General features: G+C 41.0%; 1 protein-coding gene across 1 annotated transcript in view; it reads right to left on the bottom strand.

Annotated features, from left to right (window-relative positions):
• The window catches only part of FAT3 (FAT atypical cadherin 3), a 98,511-nt gene that overhangs the window by 37,149 nt on the left and 40,714 nt on the right, over nt 1–20,648 (bottom strand). The window contains exons 9-14 of the mRNA XM_050976428.1: nt 16,922–17,311; nt 14,446–14,660; nt 13,540–13,677; nt 10,755–10,898; nt 10,005–10,202; nt 6,710–7,508 (exon numbers count right to left, since the gene is read on the bottom strand). Coding sequence (XP_050832385.1) covers nt 6,710–7,508; nt 10,005–10,202; nt 10,755–10,898; nt 13,540–13,677; nt 14,446–14,660; nt 16,922–17,311 — 1,884 coding nt within the window. The remainder of the gene's footprint in view (nt 1–6,709; nt 7,509–10,004; nt 10,203–10,754; nt 10,899–13,539; nt 13,678–14,445; nt 14,661–16,921; nt 17,312–20,648) is intronic.

Below are 20,648 nucleotides of genomic sequence, written 5' to 3'. Positions count from 1 at the left end.
GGACTTCAGTGATCCCTGTGGGTCCCTTCCAACTCAGGATACTCTGTGATTCTAAGCCATGCTTGGGCCACAGTGACACCTGGATTTTTCATTCTTATACTACACAGGACATGCTGCCAGCTTGATCATACAGCACAGGCAAACCCGCCCTCTCCCTATGCTCCTCCTGACATTCCTGAGATCTCACATCTTATCCAGCTTGCCCAGGCTACCAAAACCTACCTTCCTTTTTTCTAGTCAGCAGGGACAGAACTATACTGACTTTTAAATTTGCTTAAAATACTTGAGAGACACAATTATACATAGGTTTTTCAAAAATTCTAAATTCTTTCCATCTCTCATGCTGAGCATGTCAAGGACTTATAATTTAAAGCCTGTCAATGTCAAAAGAATTTTTTGCATTTCATGGGGTATGGCTAAAAATTCAATGCAACTTCTAAAAGTGTCTAAATAAATCTGTTTTGATTGCCGTAATCTTAAAAGATTTGCACACACTGTCTGTAATAATACAAAACATAATACAACTATTGCTGCTTAATACATGAATTTTCATTAGTATGTGTCTTCCAAACAGCTAGCCTCTTCTGGTTGCAATAAGGTACTTGGGAGATGCAGGGTCAGCTTCTACATTTGGGCATCTTTGTATGGCTGTTATGAAAGCAGTCTTCATGTGCAGGAAAAAAGGCACTCCTGCCCTTTTGCTTTTGTTGATTTGCAGCCCCAGCCTAAAGGGAGGCAAAGGCAGCTGCTGGGAATGGACAGACACCTCTTCTTTTGTTTATCAAGTTAATTCATTTAAGACATGTAGGTGATGAATTTAATGATAAAAAGCACCTTCTTGCCCATTGCTTTCTGAATAATGGCAGTTCTTGTATATTGCAGGATCTATATTGTAGGATCCTTATTGTATTCGAAAACTAGTTTACTTTTGAGTACATTGTTTTATTTACAGTTTATAAAGGAAGGAATCAACCTGTCATGGAGTACATCTCCAGAAGTAATGAAAGAAAGAAAGAATCTTACTGCTCTCACACTTTTGTACAAGCCAAGCAGGGCCCATAGTAAGAATAGCTGAAATTACCTGACACTGTAAGTATTTTCTGGGAGAAGAAAAATTACTACTGTAGCTTTCAAAGTGGACATGGGCTGACTACAAATATGGCAATTACTGTAAATGTCCTCCTTGATGTACAGCACAGTCAATTTAATGTTTAACATCCTCTCCTCCTTTATCAAACATTTGTTTGAGAGGTCTATGGAGTAAAAGATTTACAGTACTGCCTGTAGCACTGTTAGAAAATGATGCATGGCAATCTTTATTAATCACATTAGTAGGTAACATTAACAGGAATAACAGCTGCAATACACAGTCACACTTTAGGACTTAGAGAATCAAGAAAAAAACTATCATAGCGTTCTGGACTACAGATTTATATTTTATTTAAATGTAGGATCTGTAGAATTTAAGAGAGAATATGATGTTTTCTTTATTTTGCTTTGTTTGGCTTTTCTTTTAGAATAAAACTCCTCATTTCTTAGAATTCAGTGGCAAGTAACAATTCTTTCTGAAATTATAACGGGTTGTTAAAAATTCTACAGGCTGCCTTTTATTTTCACCTTGGCTGTTTTAGCTATTTTAACTCATTCTTATGTGACAAACACACAGCCTTCTAGTGTCTGCAGAGTATCTCTCTTCTTTGAACAAACTTGAACCTTTATTGAGGCTGCAAGTCAAGTGAGCCTCTGTGTAGCTGACAGACATGCCATTTGGACTAAAGCCCCACAGCTCGTCACTGTGCAGCAGAAAGAGGCACTGAGATTTCCAAATGTGGCTCTGCAAATTTTCACATCCCCTAACCTATGACTTGAAGCAATAAAGGAACAGCTTCCTTTGTTATCCACCTCTGCCAGGTTTTTTTTTTATCTGATTCAAGCTCTGGTTTGTACTTTAGAGCCATCCTTTCACATTCATAAAATGTATGGAAAAGATCTAAGGTACTCTGTGCAACAGTGGAAAGAACTGTTTATCCTCAACAGCCAAGAACACTCCTTCTGGTAAACTACAAGGAAACCAACTTCTTATTCATCCTGCTGCAGCAGGATTTCATAGCTGTCACAAAACTTTAAAATATTCAGACCTGTGAGAAGTGCTTTATGCCTGTCTGAATGGTTATAAGTACATAAGCCACAAATCTGCATTATTGCATTGCCCCAGCTAACACACATTTTCAGGCTGATTTCACAACTATGTGGAGCAAAATTGTAAAATTGTTCAAGGTTACGTTGTCCACATCAAAGATTTACAGCCTGAGTTTAAATAAAATTATTCTAATGTTGTATTTCCACTCCAAAGAGCAGTCTATTTTCCATCCAATAAAACATTCAAGAAATATAGGTTCAAATTGATCTTTTCTTTTTCTAGGCAGGTCCAGACAATCTATGGCATTCTCCTGAAACTCACATTAGTATTAATAAAAACTGTTCTTTACAAGGTACCACAGAAACACACGAGCTAGCATCAAGCAGTGCGTGGCAGGAAAAGGTGGAATAGACCCACTTGATTTTGACAGATCATCTTCACTTTAATTCTCTAAAAGAAGATAAAAGTATTTCAATCTTCTAACCAACATACTGAGGCAGAAAACACTGTTCCATTGCAAGACGAGAGATTTATTTAATTCCTGTTCCTTCAAAGGAGGAGCACTTCTAGGATTGTAAATATATTTTCAAAATTGAGTGCCTCAACAATTTTAACTACAGCCTTTTGATATGAAGTAGTTTTCTATCAGCCCAGTCTCCTGAATCTGTATGAGTATTACAAAGACTCTGTTTTTGTAATACTTAAAAAAAATACTTTTTTTTTTTAATACTTTCAAAAAAAGCTTGAAAAGAGGGAGATTCCTGAAAGCCAGAGTTGCAGGAACACAGGGAGAAAACCTTCCCTGGACAAAGGTGACATAACACAGACTACAGCCAGATCTAACCACCATACCTACAGTTCTCTGCTCCCAAGCACAGACCTTTTTCTTCAATTTTCCTCGCCATGAGAATTCCAGGCTCATTAATATGCATGTGTGTGCTCCCTGAAAATGGGAAAAGCACTGTTGTATACATAAGAACCAGGTTGCTGATGCCCAGTCCTTCAAAACATCCAGGACCCTTTTAGAGGCAATGTGTGCTCTGTGGAGCTGAGGCCAAAAATCTCCTCTGAAGAATAGCTCCTGTATTAACAGCAGATCCTCACAGTCTATGATTTCCTTCTGTCAGAGCTTTCACAAAATACTAAAAGTGGCTACATAAAGTCTGAATTGTCTTGTTTCATGAGAAAGTGGTCCAAGGCTGCTGTTCTCTTGATTAAATAACGTGGATGTGCCTGCACTTTTGCTGAAGACTCCCAGGTCAATTAGAAAAATTCTTTCAAACTACTAGGCCAGAACCATATTAAACATTTGAAATGGAATTAATCTCATCTAACTTTAGGGCATGATTCATCTCACTGATTTTAGACATCTAGGGACAGATGTATCACATTATTAAAAATACCTAATTCTTCCCAGTATCTGGAAATGGGGCCTGGAGTGACCAGCACAGATGTAGATATAGGTCCACATTTGTCAAGATTATTTCAATCCATTCCTCTCCCATGAAAATATTGATGTAACATCACTTTTGTAAGATTATAATGCAGAACAACTCTTGAGCAAAGCAGAGCCAACAAAAGCTGCTCTGCCCCTGCACCTTTGTCTGAACACAAAAGAATTACTTTGCATCATGAAAAAAAAGGAAATAGATTTTTGCCTCTGAAAAATGAGAATGCCATGAGAAATGTTTTACAGGAATATATTTATTCCATTCCTCCTAGATTTGTTTCTCCCAGCACTGACAGATGTTTGCATACCTCATGCCATGTGATGGGAGGTTGGTAATTGCAGAGCCCCTCTGGTCACGCTGACACAAACCCCAGTTTGTGACAATATTTTTCATACAAACACAAACAGATGAGCAAAAAATCTAAGGAGACAGTCTGTTATTAGAAAACTCTTTAGTTCAATTTTATTGATTTAAAAGCTAAGATTGATGCACGTGAACTTTTGAACTTACCCTTCCAGAGATGAGCTGCTGCAACTCCAAAGTTCACCCACTGCCTACTTTACAGTCTCCCTGCATTTTCACATTAGATAACTCTGTTTGCTCACAAAGGTAATCTAGGTAAGTTATGCACAGCTGGCATGCATAAATTGTGCATATCTGTGACATCTGCCAGTGGACAAAATCACTCCAAGTATGATACATATTTCAAGAATGAGTGAATTAGTTCAAACTCAAGCTTTCTGGGCCATAATTGAATCAGATCTCTGGAAACATATGCAGTATTTTAATGGCTTTTTCATGATTCAAGGTATTAATATTTACTGGATGTGGAACTATTTTAGCAACAAAGGAAGTGTAATACTTTTGTTACACTGCTAATATCTTGTTAATGCTGTCTTGTTAAACAAGCCAAAACAAATCTGTGCACTTTTTCCAGAATTGCTGCATCTGTGCATTTATTTATAAGAACTACTGATGGAAAAAGTATTGCATTTTTCTAACTCTTTTACTCTAGTCTTTAGCTTTCATGGAAGCAAAACTACCCATACATTCTCTATTATTCTCTCACAAGCCTGTGTTATCTCCTATGTGAGAAAACACAGTGTGTTTACCTAAATACCAAAATATTTTCTGTGGCTCCTTTAGTTATAAACAGTAGAAGAGGATTAAGCATTAACTAAAGAGGAGAAGGCCCAAAGCATGAATTTTTGCTTCCCAACAAGGTGTATTATTTCTGTGCAAGTGATAGACACCAAGGTGTTCACCTCTTTGGCAACTCTACCTCAGCAGCTCTGGACAACTTTTTACTACAGGCTGTATGGCAGGCTGGATGTGCTCCACCTCACCCCAAATTGTGGGGATCCCCCATGGGAAATCCCCACTTGGTGGCTCAAAGGGGAGCAGTGGGAACCCCTCCAGCTTTTCAGCAGGATCAGGACAAGCTGCCTGTTTCAAATGTTCCCACACAGCAGACTTCAAGGCCATGACAAATGGCCCAGAGGCTGAGGGCTACAGTCACTCTCAGAACCACACTGCCTCTCCAGCAGCCTGACATCCATTTTGAGGACTGACTGGTACATGACAGAAGAATTTGGAAATCGCTGTCCCAGCTGAATTTCTGTGCTTCCATTGCAAGCTTGCTGTACCAGGAGAGCTGCTGGGTCAAACTGTGCTGCACTGCAAAGTCCCTTTTTTGGAGTTTAGCTAAGGGATTATGAGGCAGAGGGAATACTACATCATTATTGACTTTAATAGGTAGTGAAATGAAATGATAAACAGTGAAAATTTTGGCAGCCAGAAAACCAATTTCTGACTGTGAGGACTATCAGTATCCCCATGGAGATGAGGATGTGTGATTTCTTGATACAAAAGTGAGACGAAGTTTTAATTTAGAGACTATAAAGAAGTTTGGCAGACAGTGTTCCCGCACTGGCTCCTGGACCTGACTGGAGGATATTGCAGCATTGTTCCTTTTAAATCTGTGAAAATCCTTTACTTCAGAGCCTTTCATGTGTAACAAAATGCTGACTATTGTTATGATAGATATGTCTATTTGAAACTTATAAGACTCTTAGTTAAAAAGAGGACAGATAGTCTGCTCTTGAATGTACCTCAGATAGAGATCATGGTATTTTTTCAGAATCGAACTTCTTTGCCACTATTATCCATGTGCCACAGGAAGAAAAATGATTTCTGGTTAAGTTTGATGCAATTTATGCCTATTTTCATCCCCACTGAGGTCAGTGGTAAAACATGAAGCCCTGCTGACTGCTGCAGAAACAAAGGTTGGTTATTGAGGGATATGGCTGCTGAATTCTTGTATTGCTCTCAGTGTTTGCGCATGTGTGCTTAAGATGAGGGAGACTTAGATGTATTGATTTTACAGCAGCTTTTTTCTCTGCTTTTAAATGAAGTGGAATGAGGAGCAAATAGCCTGGCAAACAAAAGAAACAGAGCCAGTATTATAACTGCCCGAGGTTTTAAAATCCAAGTGCAGAATCATAGAGAAGCTTGGCTCGCGAGTCTATTTGTCATATGCCCATGTGAAATCTCTGCCAAAATGTGGAGCAGCCCAAAACTCACCTTGTCCCCTACTGCAGCATTAAAGGTCAGGAAAAGCACTTGCTAATAAAATACTTCATTGGTTTCTGTGGCTATCTGCAACAATGGGACTGAGAAAGGCCTTTCCACCTGCCTGGCTTAGGTCAGGGGTGCTTTTCCTTGGAGACTGCTGGTGCATTGTTGGAGAGCAGGCTGCTCTGCTGTGGTCACAATCTAGGTTTATTCCAGTGGTGGCACCAACTGATTGGGAAACTACATCCCTCCCTTTCCTGGTCCTTCTTCTCCCACCCCTTCCCTTTCCCTGGAAGCTGGCTGATTGCAGAGCCTCCAGGAAAGCGGTCTTTGTCGTAAAAGGCCAAAGTTCATAAACTTCCATTTACATCAGTAAACATGAACAATTCTTCCCGAGCCTGAGAAATCAATTCCCACAAGGCATCAGCCGGTCGTGCTTTAGTGGACTGAATTGAAATGCCCCTTCTAATCTGCATCAGAGGAATAAAATGGATCCTATGGCATAATGTGCAGCGATGGGAGGGGAAGAGGGGGCAGTACTCACCATTGCACATGCAGCGCACATTCCGGTAAAAGCGTGGACACACAAAACTAATTCGCGCCGTGCTGTAAGTCATCAGGGAATGTGAATCAATAGACAGGCTTTGCTCACAGTGTTGTTCCTGACAATCCAGTCCGGAGCAATTCTTCTCCAAGATAGCAGAAATACGAATCACATTTTCCAAGTGTCTCCTCGCATTGGTAAGCTTCTGAATCAAATAGGCAGGCTTATAGAAGCCACCGCTGTGCATCTGAACGGCAAAGAGCATGTCGAGCTGGCTGCTGCCTGCCACCGGCTGAATGCTGATGATGTGCAGGCTGTCCTGCTTCTGGGAGAGCACCGCGTTCCGCAGGGTGCGCCTGAACCCGTGCATGTGCAGACCCACGAAGTCTTCCGGGGAAACGTTCTCGAAGCGGATGGTGACCGTGTTCTGCAGCATTTCCTGCAGCAGCTGCTCAACGTGGACCACAACATCGATGGGCACCTGGAAGCGGCCGTCGCTCACGGAGACATTCAGGATGTACTTGCCGTTATCCAGCCCTCCGAGGGCGATGATCTTCCCATCGTGGCTGTTGACCTTGAACAAACTTTTCTGCTCTGATTTTAGCGTGTATGTGAGGACATCGTACACATCCTGATCTGTGGCGTGAATTTTCCCAATGACTCCCCCAGGAAAATCATCTTCCATGGTGACAATGAAAATCTCCAGTGGAATGGCGGTTGGTTTGTGAATGCTCTCTTCAATAACCCTCACCTGAACATAGGTATGGGAAACCTGCTGAGGCTTCCCAGAGTCCTTTGCCTAATGTAATTTAGGAAAAAAAAAAGAGATAGAAAAAATAAGAAATAAAAACACACATGAACACAGCCTGCAACCGTAACTTCTTGCTATGTATATTCTCACAGCATCAGTAATTCTGGAAAGAAATTCTCAAAAGAATGCTCAAAGGCATTTGCCAAATACATATGTAAAGAAGTGTCTCAGCCATTTCTAGCAGTGGAACTTACAAACTCTTTAGGGAAGCACTGATCTCTAAGTGGATTGCAGAGAGAAATGTGTCAGTAGAATGTCTCATTACTCAAACTGAAATGTTCCCAGGATCCCACATCTATCACTTGTCATCTTCACAACGGAGAATATACCAACAAGGTGGTATATTCTGCTCCAAACACAGTTTGGGCTCACTTCTACCCTGGAGAAGAGACTGAATTCCAGTGAAATATCAGCCTTCTGCATTGCTTGGTGTGCTCCAAAGCACTCCACACCCTGCTTAGTTTGTGTGGATGTGAGGGAGTTCAGAATTTTTCTACAGCATTCTGCCCTTTACCTGAAGCAACCAAGAAACATGCTTGACATAAATAAAATTTATCATCCTCCAAAAACGAAATAGGTGCTTGTGCTGTTACTAATGATAAAATATGAGAGCAGCAATGCAGCTGGAAAGATGACTGGATGACCCAGAGCAGGTATTATAGCATCATTTGCACTTTTTTTATAGAGAGCAAAAGAGCAAGTATGACAAAAACCCCAAGGCCATCTTGACAGAAAGATATGCAAACTTGAATCAGGGTCCTTTCCTTCAATAAGAAAAATGTTTTATTGTAGCCCCTATTATGATATAGTGTTCCACACATTTATTTGCTTCGGAGAAAAACAGAAGACTAAACTGCCACTAGGCAGAGATACAGGACATGTTCAAAGATCTTTGTATTTGGACATGGGAGGAAAATTTACAAGCTGAAGGAAAAAATGGGAGGATGACAACAGTAATATGGACACTACTACAAGCAGATTAGTAACTCTAAGACACTCTAAAATTTATTCATCTTCACTCCTAAAAGAGCTGTGTGGAGTATTTAAAAATATTTTATATATGTGTGCAGACAAATGCCCATGTACACAGAGAAGAGATTAGGTCTCATTCCATTTTCTATTTTAACATTAATTCTTAATAAACCTAATACAGTGGAGAAACCTGATAGCGGAAAAGAGAAAGCAGCACTCTGGCACATATGGATGGAAAGAAACACTTCTATGGTCTAAACACAACAGGAAACTATAAGATACATTTTCACCGCAGAAATACCTGAAAAAAATAATACTGGGAAAAATCACGTCTCCACAATCCAACAGCATGGTTTTCTGAGCATGTTGGTGCATCTCAGACATGGTGGTCTGTCTAGTATTTCATTTATATGAAATATACAGATCTCTAAAGCTGGAGGATGCTGCTCAAATTTAACTCTTATGCCCAGTTTTGGCTACACTAGAACTCTCGCTAGCAAATGCACCTGAAAGCAGGATATTTTACTATTAAGGCATGGTAAGAAAGAAAGAAAGGTGATGGTTTTTTATTTCCCTACAGAGCTAAAAAATAGGTTTCAAGGATTTTAAATGGCAAACTTGTAAAACTTTGATTTGAACTCTTAGTTAGCATCAGAACCTACATTTTGTGAATTGTAACCAACAATTGCCTCTAAGGATGATACTGCTGTGAACATCATTAAATGTGCTTGTAAAGGAGCAGACAGGCTGTGCTTAGAGAGATCAACCCCAGAAAAGCAAGTGGAAGAAGCAAGAATTTCAGACACAGCTTATGGGACCCTGACTCATTTCAGTGAAGAGGTTCATTCCCTAGACCTGCATATTTATTGAACCCTAATACATCTTCTCTGGCAGACCTGAGAAATGTGGACAAATTACTTTTGGATTTACAGGTTTTGGCAATCAAAATTACCCTGGTTACAAAGCTTCTCAACGATTATTCTAAAGCTAAGTTTGAGCTGGACTTCTATTGCAGGTCTTATTTTGACATTCTTTAAAAGTTATGTTGACCTTGCAAATGTGATTTCATGAATTCTTGGAAGGCTTCCAAAAATTTATGATTAAATTTATGACTTAAAAGCAGAAATTATTTTCGTTCCTAAAGCAGTATTTTGCAGTCACTTGTTCTGGGTGTATTTATATGTATATAATGCATTTTTTCTCATTTTCCTTCCTTAGCTACAGAAAGAAATGATGAAAATCTTAAACCATAACGGTCGCTGCTCGGAAAATTCATTTCATGCCGAGGAAATTGCAAAGGTGGCTGGCTACCTATTTATATTTATATGAAACCAGGTTTAAGAACATCAAAGAAAATATCCTGCATTGTGCATTTGCAAACTGGAATGTGTGGTATTTACTTGTAGAATACAGCCCATTAAAAACAACCCATACAGGCAAAGTACAGGTTACCTACCACTAAGAGGTTTTTTTGTTTCAGTGTAGAGTGCAGATGTAAAAATCAAGCCTTACCTGCACGCAGAGAACATACTCAGTCGAGACCATGTGCTTGAAGATGACTGCAGACCTCAGCACGCCATTAGGGTCCAGTGTAAACTCCTCCTCTTCATTGCCAGTGAGGATGGTGAAGGTAAAAGGAGGGCCATTGTGAAAAGAGTCTTTGTCTGTCACTACCAGCTGCAAAATGCTTGTGCCCACTGGTTTATTTTCCTTTACACACATACACAGCGTATAAAGAAAAGGATTAAAATGATACATATTGCAACCATAAAATATCACATTTTTCTATCCTGAATATTCAACTGAATGCTCTTTGCCCAAGCTGGCATTTCACAAACTGAGTTTTGTCGATACCGCTTACGCCCCGTGGACCAGCGGCAGAGATGAAGGTACCTGCCACACCTCCAGGGCCTGCTGGGCTCTCTCTGATACTCTGTCTGATCAGGACTGACTAAAAACCAAGAGTCACACCCAGAGAAAGGAATAAAGAAGTGTGAACTTATCCCAGAGCAGACATTTCGAGGCTGGAGTACCTGGTGCAGCAGGGATGAATGTTAAAATGTGTGACAGATGCTGTGGTTAAGGAGCCTCAGCAAACAGAAACTTAGCGAAAGGGTCAAGAAAGATTTGTTTATATTTTCCTTTAGATAAGATCACTTGATCCATGTTCTGCAGATAGATCATCAAAAGGTACTTAACTGAAACCAAATGCCCGTGCATTTTAAACGTCAGAGAAGTTTTTGATGTGCAGGATAAACTTACTTGAATTACAGCTGTGTAGTTAGCTGGAGTAAACACAGGGCTGTTATCGTTCACATCAGAAATGTCCACATTGACCGTCACAGATGAAGACAAAGGAGGGGTACCACTGTCTCTTGCCTGGACAACTAATGAATAACCAGATATCTGAAAAAAGGTGAAAAAATAAATCATTGTTAAAACGGTCCTAAATTTTAACCCAGGTTCTTTACATTCAATGCACCACCTTCCATATTCTAAGGAAAGCTGTTTGGCCTCATTACCTTCCTGCCCTTAGTATAACACTATCCTTTTTATTGCCACGTTGTGCCCCAACTTCTGTTTTAAAAGGCTACCAATAAACATAACAGCTTCATTGTATTAAAATAACTGCATATCAGATAAAGCATTCCTGAAACAAAGGGGCAGACAGAAAACAAATGACAGATAATATCTTAACTCAGCTATTAGTCCTGTAAGCTTACATTTTCATCTCTCCGTGGTGTCCGCTGGGATAAGTGACCTGATTCTATTTATCTTACGGTTGGTTTCCAAGATATTATATAAATTGCTTATTAGAGCCAGCATCAGTTTGACACATACTGTTTCTAAAGTGGTGATGGAGAGCCAAGAAAAAGTTCACAGGCAGTTGGCTTAAACACACTGAAAAACATTTGGGAGTACGAGGGACAACAGTTCCTGTAGCAACAGAATATCATCCACCACTCTGCAGAAGATAAGTGGGCTTGAGTCTGGCTTTTTGCAACAGACACAAACAGTGCAGTGCAGGCAGTTCAGTGCATCATCCACAGGCCCTCTACACACATATGTGCCCGTGTGTGAGGTGTGAGCATATGTGACAACTTGCAAAAGCTCTGTCTATGCACAGTTTATGGATGACAGTTGGATTTTCCGAACTGCATCCTTATGTTGGCTTCCTTAGGTCTTACAACTGCTTTTTACTGTATATTGCTCCTTGCTCTGCAGGGAAAGCTGCTGACATGTCTGCCCCTAAATCCTCCCACTGTGGAGCAGGAGAAGGGCGAAACATGCCAGATACAACACTCTGCTCCACCCTCTCAGTGCAGGGCTGGAAAGGGGAAAAGCATGCTCCTGCAGAGGGGTACAAGATAATGCTAAAGGGGCTTTCTTGGGAAGGGTGTGGGAGGGAAGAAAATCCAAAACCAACTGAAAAATTACAGCTCTTTTTGTGGTAAGGAGGAGCTCAGACCGAGCACACAAAATAAGGGGGCTCTTCTGGGATGCAGGACCAATACAAAGCAAAAGGGAACGTGGTTTTGGGGAGTTGTATGGAGGAGATAGACTGTGATTTGGGGGGGGCAAAGTGACACAGGAGGGAAGAGGAATCCTGAACTATAGAAAGTTGACAAACTTGAGTAAGAGAATTAATCTGTTTTTTAACTGTAATTTCCATTGCTAGCTAAAACCAGAGAGCTTTGTAGAATCTTTCCCATTTTTTTTTTTCTGTGTTGGCTTTCATTTTAATGTATCCCAGAAAGGTAGATGGCAAAAGTCATGGTCTCTGTGTGATTACAGCTCTAGAAATAAATCCCCTTGAACCACTGAATCCTGGGAGTCAGCACTACCTTTGGGGATCTACAGCAGATGGAGCATCATGTATAATTTTCCCTGAAGGGGTCAGAAACACCTGTGTCTAGGAAATGCGCCAAGGAAGCAAAGAAAAAGACAATATCACAGCTTACTTTAACTGAGGGAAACTTTGGAAAATGCAGACCTAACACAGCTGGCATTACACATGCACACTCTTGTGAGGGTAAGTGTGTGTGCCTGAATGCAGCTGCACTTCAGAAACTAGAAAAAGTCATATTAAGGAACTCAGCCTGTGCTTTTATTACAGCCAACTTGCAACATGTACAGCCATTGTTACTCCCCTGTTTTAGACAGTCTGTGGTAAAGTCATTCTACCACCAAACAAGATTTAATCCTGTATTAGTGATAATGCAGAAAAGGTTTTGCCACTGTTTTAAGAAGCAGGTTTGCTTCCAGTAAAGAGCTTCTCCAGTTGAGCCCATATTCTGAAGGTAGCAATCTGCTTCCACAGTTTTGTGGCTGCATTGCTGAGAGGCAGGAGGCACAGATTTCCTTATGTGCTGCAAGGTTTCTGAAGCCATGGAGCACTCTCCCGCCCTGCTAGTAGCACAGGCAACTGCATTTGTTTGTTTTTTTCCCCCAAAAGCTGCTAATTGCTAGCTATGGCAAAATGGTGATAAATAATCCTGAATGAATAATGGAGTGAGCAAACAAAGCAGCAGAACCTATTTAATGAAGCACTCTTTCACTTTGGGTACAGCCAGGCCACTCCACAACATCCCCTCCCCAGTGGCATGTTTTGCAGAGGCTAATTAATGGCTGAGGTCTCAGCTCGGCGCTCGGTGCCACAATCTGGAGCATTTTGTCACCACTCTGTGGCACACACGGCTGCACATGTGCGCTTGCACGCACAGGGCAGAGGAGGCAGCTCATTAATGCAGCAGCAGCTCCTGCTGGCACCACGGGAGAAATCCAGGGCTGCTGCTCTCCCCTGATGTGACCCCAGCTGCTGCGAGGGTGCAGGGTGGCAGTGGCAGCAGAGCAGCTGGCGTGTAGAAACACTGGGGACAGGGCTGGCATGGGAAGAAGTGGGGAAAGGTTAGAGAGATCTGTTGGAGTATCTCAGGCTGATTGCTGCAGAGTATAAAAGAAACTCCTTCAACACAAGCTAGCAGCAGAGTGGATATTGATGAACATCTGTAAGTCATTGCAAGTTAAGAAGTCCCACATGTCTTACCCTTTCTCTATCCAATTTCTTTTTAACCTTCACGAGTCCCAGAACAGGATCAACTGAAAATTCATTGTCTTGATCCCCATTCACTATGGAAAAATGAATCTGACCATTGGGAGGACTGTCCAGATCTTCTGCTATCAACTTTTTTTGAGAGAAGAATAAAAAGTTAGAAAAACAAATATCAAGTGATCAGTATGATACATTAATTGCGCAGCACACCAAAAAGTAAACTTCACATTCCATCAGACTAGTTATACATGAACTGCACACCTCTAAAGCATCAATCCAACATGTTTTTGTTGGGAGGCTTCACTTGGGCCTTTTCAAAATTCTAGTCTGAAAACATACAGAATGTTTTAATTTTAATATTCCACACAACACTCTCTCTCTGTATCCACAGGTTGCAAGACAAGAATATTGTGAAGTTTGGGGATGGCACCCTGCATGCCAGACTACACAAATACTGTGTATTTGGAGTTCTGAACAGCCTGGTGCAGTGAAAGGTGTCCCTGTGCACAGCATGGGGGTTGGAACTAGATGATCTTTAAGATCTCATCCAACCCTATGACTCTATAATTGTATTTCACTGAAAAGTAGAATTCTGCCTTTCTATTAAAACCCGTTTCTTTCTAGCTGACTCATGAAATGCAATACCTAAAATATGCCATTGCCCTCTGAGAGCATAACAGGGTTAAAAAGGAAGGCTCAGTACTACTACTACTACTACTACTACTTTCTTTCGGGGAGAAACTGCCAGCAGCTTGGGGAGCAGTAGCAGACGCAGAGTACCGTCTAAAAAATGGTTTGGGGGGCCTCAAGACATAATAATTATCACAATCAGGCAGTGCAGCAGATTTTTAGGGGCTGAGGGCTTCGTTGCACCTAAAGGACACCCACGGCCACGCTCACCATGAGCACGGAGTCGCCGACAGCGGCGTCCTCGCTGATGACGGCGCTGTAGACAGCCTGGCTGAAGGTGGGCGCGTTGTCGTTGACGTCCGTCACGTTCACGTTCACCGTCGTCACCGCGCTCAGGGCGGGTGTCCCCCCGTCCTTTGCTTCCACTACTAAGTAGAAGTCCTTGCACGATTCAAAATCCAAAGCTTCCACAATGGAAATCACTCCTTCGAAGCAAAGGAGGGAAAAAATAAATAATGCCACAGAGCGAGGGATTTGACTGTAGTAAACAGTACAGCATGCTATTTATCACCGTGGCACACATACAACACTAACTGTGAGACTGCCCAGTCCAATAAAAATGTTTATTCAGGTTTCTACTGCTGTCGTTTGGTTAAAGAATGATGCCAATTGCACTTGGGTTGCCTCTGCAGAAAGGACCTTCACAAGGCATGAGGCAATGAATGGTTCCTCATGAAAATAGCTTTCATTATGTGAGGATCATAGATGAAGAAGTGGGGGCCATATTCACCCATTTACCATCTCATTCACAGAGCCTTTGGGAGAATTGGATGCCGACTTTGGAAATAAGCCCTGACAAGTCAACAGAAATTCACTCCCACACAATTACCTTCTCATGAATTAAATACAAATGAATAGGATACGAATACCTCTGAGAAATCAGCTGCCTATCATTTAAGTGATTAAACAGAGACTTCCCCACTCAACTAGGTTTATAATATTTGTGTTACTTCACCACACAACCAAAATTAAGATTCTCTGTAACTTGATTGACTGCATGTACCCAGATTCCCTCTAGGACAGAAATTATATGATTTCTAGTGTTCTTACAAACCTCCAACAGTATCAGCTTCCTAACCTTCTTCAGAAATGTATTTCAGGCCTTAATATGCATTACAGCTAGGAATTTCTTCCTATAATTTTACCAAAGTAATCCAAATGTAATTTAAACCCATTCACAACTTTTTACAACTAGGCATGGACTGCAGTTTATTTCCCTCTTCTTCACAGGTAATTTCTACAGGCATGAAAACTAACAGTGTGTCTTCTCTTTTTCAGCCTAAACAGCCTAAATTCCTTCAGTCTTTCCTGTTAAGTCACATTTTACAGACCTTAGATTATTCCTCTTAATCTTCTCTGGGCTCTCTACAAATGAATTCCACCTTTTAGCATGACTTGCTGAAAGCAGGAGCCCTGAAGACAAGCTTCCAAGTGGCTAGCAGAGAGTTAGGTTCTACTGATAAATGGTGTGAAGGACATTATTTTTCAAGCTCTGATCAGGCATGCTACATCACCACTCTGCTGTCTAGAAACTGAGCTCCTGCCTCTAAACAGATAATAATGGAGCTGTCACACATTAATGAATAATATATAGTTTTAGTTTTGGTAGGTTTTTTTTCCTGTGTGATTAACCTTCATTATGGGTTTTTATTGATTTATTTCCTTGGCTTCATTGTCAAATGTGAAGTTAAGTATCGCTGCCTAGGCATATTTATGTTTAAATTTTTCTAGCACTAATCAACATGATGAAGAAGACAGACAACACACAGTTATGTTAAATCCCTCACATGAGAGGCAGCAGCCTCCGCAGAGTGCAGAGCCATTTTTGCACACAATTACAGAAATGGCACAATGCATAATTTTGAGATTTTTCATGTTACTGGCTATTACAGTTGCACCCAAAGAAGTGTTCTCTTCAGCTTTTAAAATCAAGACTGCTTTGCTCTCAGACTCAGGTTGTCAGATTTGTACTGGTCATCCTGAACGCTGTGAGAAGAAGGGGATCCACTACAGGAAGCATAGAAGAAACAAGTTACAGTTCATGAAATAAAAACTCAGTGAGGATGAAGAATATATCCTGCTAAGGAAATTCAGGGAAAATGAGCCATTTACACCAAATATGATACCTTTGTTTGGTATTTCTCATAGAGAAGCAGCGGTGGACTTCTAAAATTTGTGATCTATAATCAAAAAGACCTCAACCCAAGCCATGGCTGAAGTCAAAAAGACAAATCAGAACAACCTAAGTCAGGGAAGCTGCATACAGCTACATAAATGGCAATCACATATTAGGCCTGAATTGGTCCTAACAGGTCCTGGTAGCACTGGCTGATGCTTTCTAAGGGGCAGACAGCTGAGGCTGTACTCAGCTGGTAAGCAAGTGAACATTGCAAGTGTTCAGAAGTGTTTTGCACAGTTTGGCTAATAAGTTGTCACATCTATATTGGCTTCGACAGACTTACTAATGGAGAAAAGTATTCTCCACTTGATTTGGGGCAGCCATGTGTGACTGTAACTGACATCACTCTCCAACCTAAAATTGCTTTTTAACTGTGTAGTTAATTACACAATGACAAGCTGTGAGTCTCTGGCCTTGGAAGTCTTTTGGTCCAAGAGCCTTCCCCAAAGCATTCATTTTTTTCTGATGCTTTAATTTAGCACTGCAAGTAAGAGCCACTTTACAAACCTGTTTTTGAGTTAATCCTGAACTTCCCTTTCTCATTCCCTGATCTGATGAGATAGGCAATCTCAGCATTTGTACCAATGTCTTGGCTTGTAGCAAAAACAGAAAGGACCTCGGTGCCAGGTGAGGTGTCTTCAGGTACTGTAACAAGATAATCTCTTCTTTCGAACACGGGAGGGTTGTCATTAATGTCCAGCACTGTAATGGTAACGGTGGCAAAGGAGGATAAGGTCAGCACAATGCTTTGATCTGAGGCCTTGACAGTGATGTTATAGGAGGACTGAAGCTCTCTATCAAGTGGATGCTCCAAAATAATGATTCCTGATGAGCGGTCAACTGAGAAGTAGCCATCTGCAGAGTCTGACAGGGAATAGGTGACTTTTCTGTTCACGCCTGAAAGAGAAGCAAATGGGAAAATGAAAATAAGAAATAAAGAGAAGAAAAATCTCTCCCCATCTAATGGAAACCCTAAGCAAAATCTGCTATCACACTGAGCATTTCCAGTAGGGGTAGAGGTAGGAGTGCCTGTGGTTACAATATTGCTGAGAGTTGGGATGTCAGAGCAAGCTCTTCTCACATGACAAATCCCTGTGGATAAGTTGTTAAGTTCCTTCCCTCATCATAATACTTTCTTTTAAAGATTACTTTGCAAAACTGTTGTATATTGAAACTTGAAAGCAGAACCCAGATATGGTCCTTGCCCAGAACAGCTTATAATTGAATTAGATGAGACAAGCAGAATGCTGAAATTGGAAATGTCTCAGAGCACATCTTGAAGGAATAGAAATGTACATAAGGGGAAAATAAACCCGTAGAAATACATCAGGTGGCACAGAATGTACTTGCTACCAGTGCTGCCTTGATTCCACTGTTGAGCAGAAAAATATTATCATAAGATGATACCTGTTAAACAAAAGCTGCATCAAAAAACTCCTGCCAGAATGAGAACATTTTGAAAAGGAAAGTCCCTCTGTTCCCTAGCCTAAGAGTGAAAATTGAGTTGTACAAAAGGTATCCTGTGTTTTTAAAATCCTGCCCGTATTTCCCAATACAAAGCACCTATCCACCCGGCTGTTGAATATGCAGATCTGTGCTAAGGTTGTTGTCTGTAATAAGGCCTGAGGGGATGGTACTGACTTGGTTTCTGCATTACAGTGGGATAGCCATTTCAAATCTAATTAAAAGTGAACACTTAGATATAAGCTAATTCAACTCCCTTGATGCTAGTCGATTTTGTGATTTCGTCCTGGGTGCTTCAGTAAGAGATTATAACTAAAACACAAAGATTCACTAAAATGGAGAATCTCTGTTTTTAACATCTCTCACTTGAGCATTTGCTGCTGTTTTTGTGGGAGAACAGACTTTACAAGCCTGACATTAATCAGATGAACAAGAGCTACCAATCCCTTCTAGGCATATTTTGTTAATTTAAAATTTGTGACAGTATTATTCTGCTTTCCAGCAGCAAAGCGTTGTAGAAATGTCTGATCAAAAGCAGCACAAATCACAGTTGTTTTCTGCTTCATGTAGCAGGAGTTGAGCATCCACACAAGGGGGAGCTGGGAGACTCTTTGTTCAATCACACACACATAAAAGCCAGAGCAACTACAAAGTCCCAGACCCTACTTGAAGGGCGTTAGGAATTATTATTTGACTCTTCAAAGAATAAAGTTTTTATGCAGTGCTTGAAACACCAGAGCATATTTAAAAGGTTCAAATGTCTTTAAAATATGGAACAAATTAAATGGCAATATTGCAGTGAACTAGGCTGTTAGGTTCTTTGTGTGGTTTTGGTTTGGTTTTTTAATCACAGCAAAGTCTCTCTCTTCACCATGGCATCACAAGTGTGAAAAATAAAATGTCGCACCTTCAGCAAAACAGCAAGGCAATCAAGGAACTGACTCCTGTCCTACAGAGCAGGAACTCAGTCCACAAATTCATAGGAAATTCCTCATGTTAAAACATGAAGGCTTTGAATACCCTACAGCTGCTGGAGAGCAGACTCAAACCTTTCCTTAGTCACTTGATACATATATCCAAATACTCTGCCAGCTGACAGTCGACCAAACTGACAAACATTAAAAAGCAGTAAAACCCTGTAGAGAGTGGAAGATTTTTAGAGTCTGAATGGTTGGAGGTGTCTACGTTTCCAGCTGGGGAGGATCTCCTTCAGCTACACAACCTCCATGAACTTCTACTTGCAAAAAAAGGACAGAGCTGACCGTAACAATTAATGGGTTAGTAATAACAGCAGATCCTCAGGGATGCTGAAAAATGGGAATTTTTCCCCCTTAATTCAGAGCATGCCACTGAACACCGAAGCTACACATGAGTTTTAAGTGTAAAACTATTTAGTATTCTGCACCAGCCACTCTTGGTGCCTGCCAGTTTCCACACAGTATCCAACACTCCTCTGAGGCAGGGGCTCTAACACACACCTTCTACTCGTCTGTAACTGCAGGACAGCCTCAGTCTGGTGTGCACTTCTCTCTGGCACAAACTCCCTTTTTGATACTCACTACAGCACACCTGGGCACAAGACAGAACATTCATATACCACAGTCCTTGAGAGCACAAACAGCTAGAAAGGAAATGGCCAATGGATGCCTTGTGCCTTGAAACACCAGGAAACTTCAGCAAAAGCATCCTGCAATGGGGAATGGGGAGAGAGAATTTGGTGCATGTGACACCACAGAGGGCAAATTTATGTACAGGAGGTAATAACTCCAGTAAAGGCAATCTGACGTATAATCCAGCCCCTCTTCTTGTATTCTGCTTCCTAAAAGTGGTGTCCATGAATTAACAAAATATTAATAATGTTTTTTGTAAACCATTACTGGTGTTCCTACAATGGAGACAGATCAGATACAGTTTATGTTGCTCTCTCTAATATATGGGATTTCTAGGCAGAAATGGAGACAGTAAAATCTTGAAGGTAAGTAAAAGGTAAATAAAAGGTAAGGCTTTTATTTTTCTTTCCTGGAAAATGAGAGGAATACAGAAGTTCTAGACACATAGGTTATCTTGTACCAGTCTGGTATGATGAAGAGAACAGTCTTATTTTTCCCATGGGACATGAAAGAAAAGCTCTTACAGGTGAAAGGGCCATTTTATGCAAGGAGAGACAGAAGATTAGGTCAGAAGACCTGAGTGGGTTCGCAGATACCAACCCTTGGTGGCTTTTGGCCCAAATGCCAAAAGGAGAATAAAAAGGAGACATACAGAGGGAGATCTTAGCTGTGTGCTGACCTTCTCATAAAGTGTTTTGAGGGGTGGAATTTAATACTTGCTTCTTAGGAGTAAAATCATTGAAAAACTGTGGCAGAAAAAGCACTTGGAAGAAAGTGTTTTGTTCCATCAATAGCTGTTTCTACTGAGCTTTCTGACCTCAGCTGGGAGAGAAATGGGCATGAGGCAAAGGTGAAGTAGGAAGCTATTCCTATTGAAATTCAAAATGCTTCAGTCCAGGGGCTACCCCCATCCTGAGAGAGAAGTGTCCACCAGTGTGTGTCAATGGCATCCCTGCAACAGAGCTGATGGCAGATTCTGCTCTAAAAGAGATGCTTTCTGTGGAAAGGAAACAACTGCTTCAATGCCATGGCTCCTGCACTGGTAAAGAGAGCAATCCTCCCACACTGCTTGCCTACAGCTGTTGGGGGTTAATGTTTGCAAACTGTTTTGTGTCAACTCACTCACTCAAACTTCTCAGATTTCTAAGGTGCCAATCATG

This window comes from Serinus canaria, chromosome 1, assembly GCF_022539315.1.
Source record: "Serinus canaria isolate serCan28SL12 chromosome 1, serCan2020, whole genome shotgun sequence".
Lineage (NCBI taxonomy): Eukaryota > Metazoa > Chordata > Aves > Passeriformes > Fringillidae > Serinus > Serinus canaria.
The sequence above is the reverse complement of the archived record's forward strand: the minus strand, read 5'-3'. Positions and strand labels throughout refer to the sequence as shown.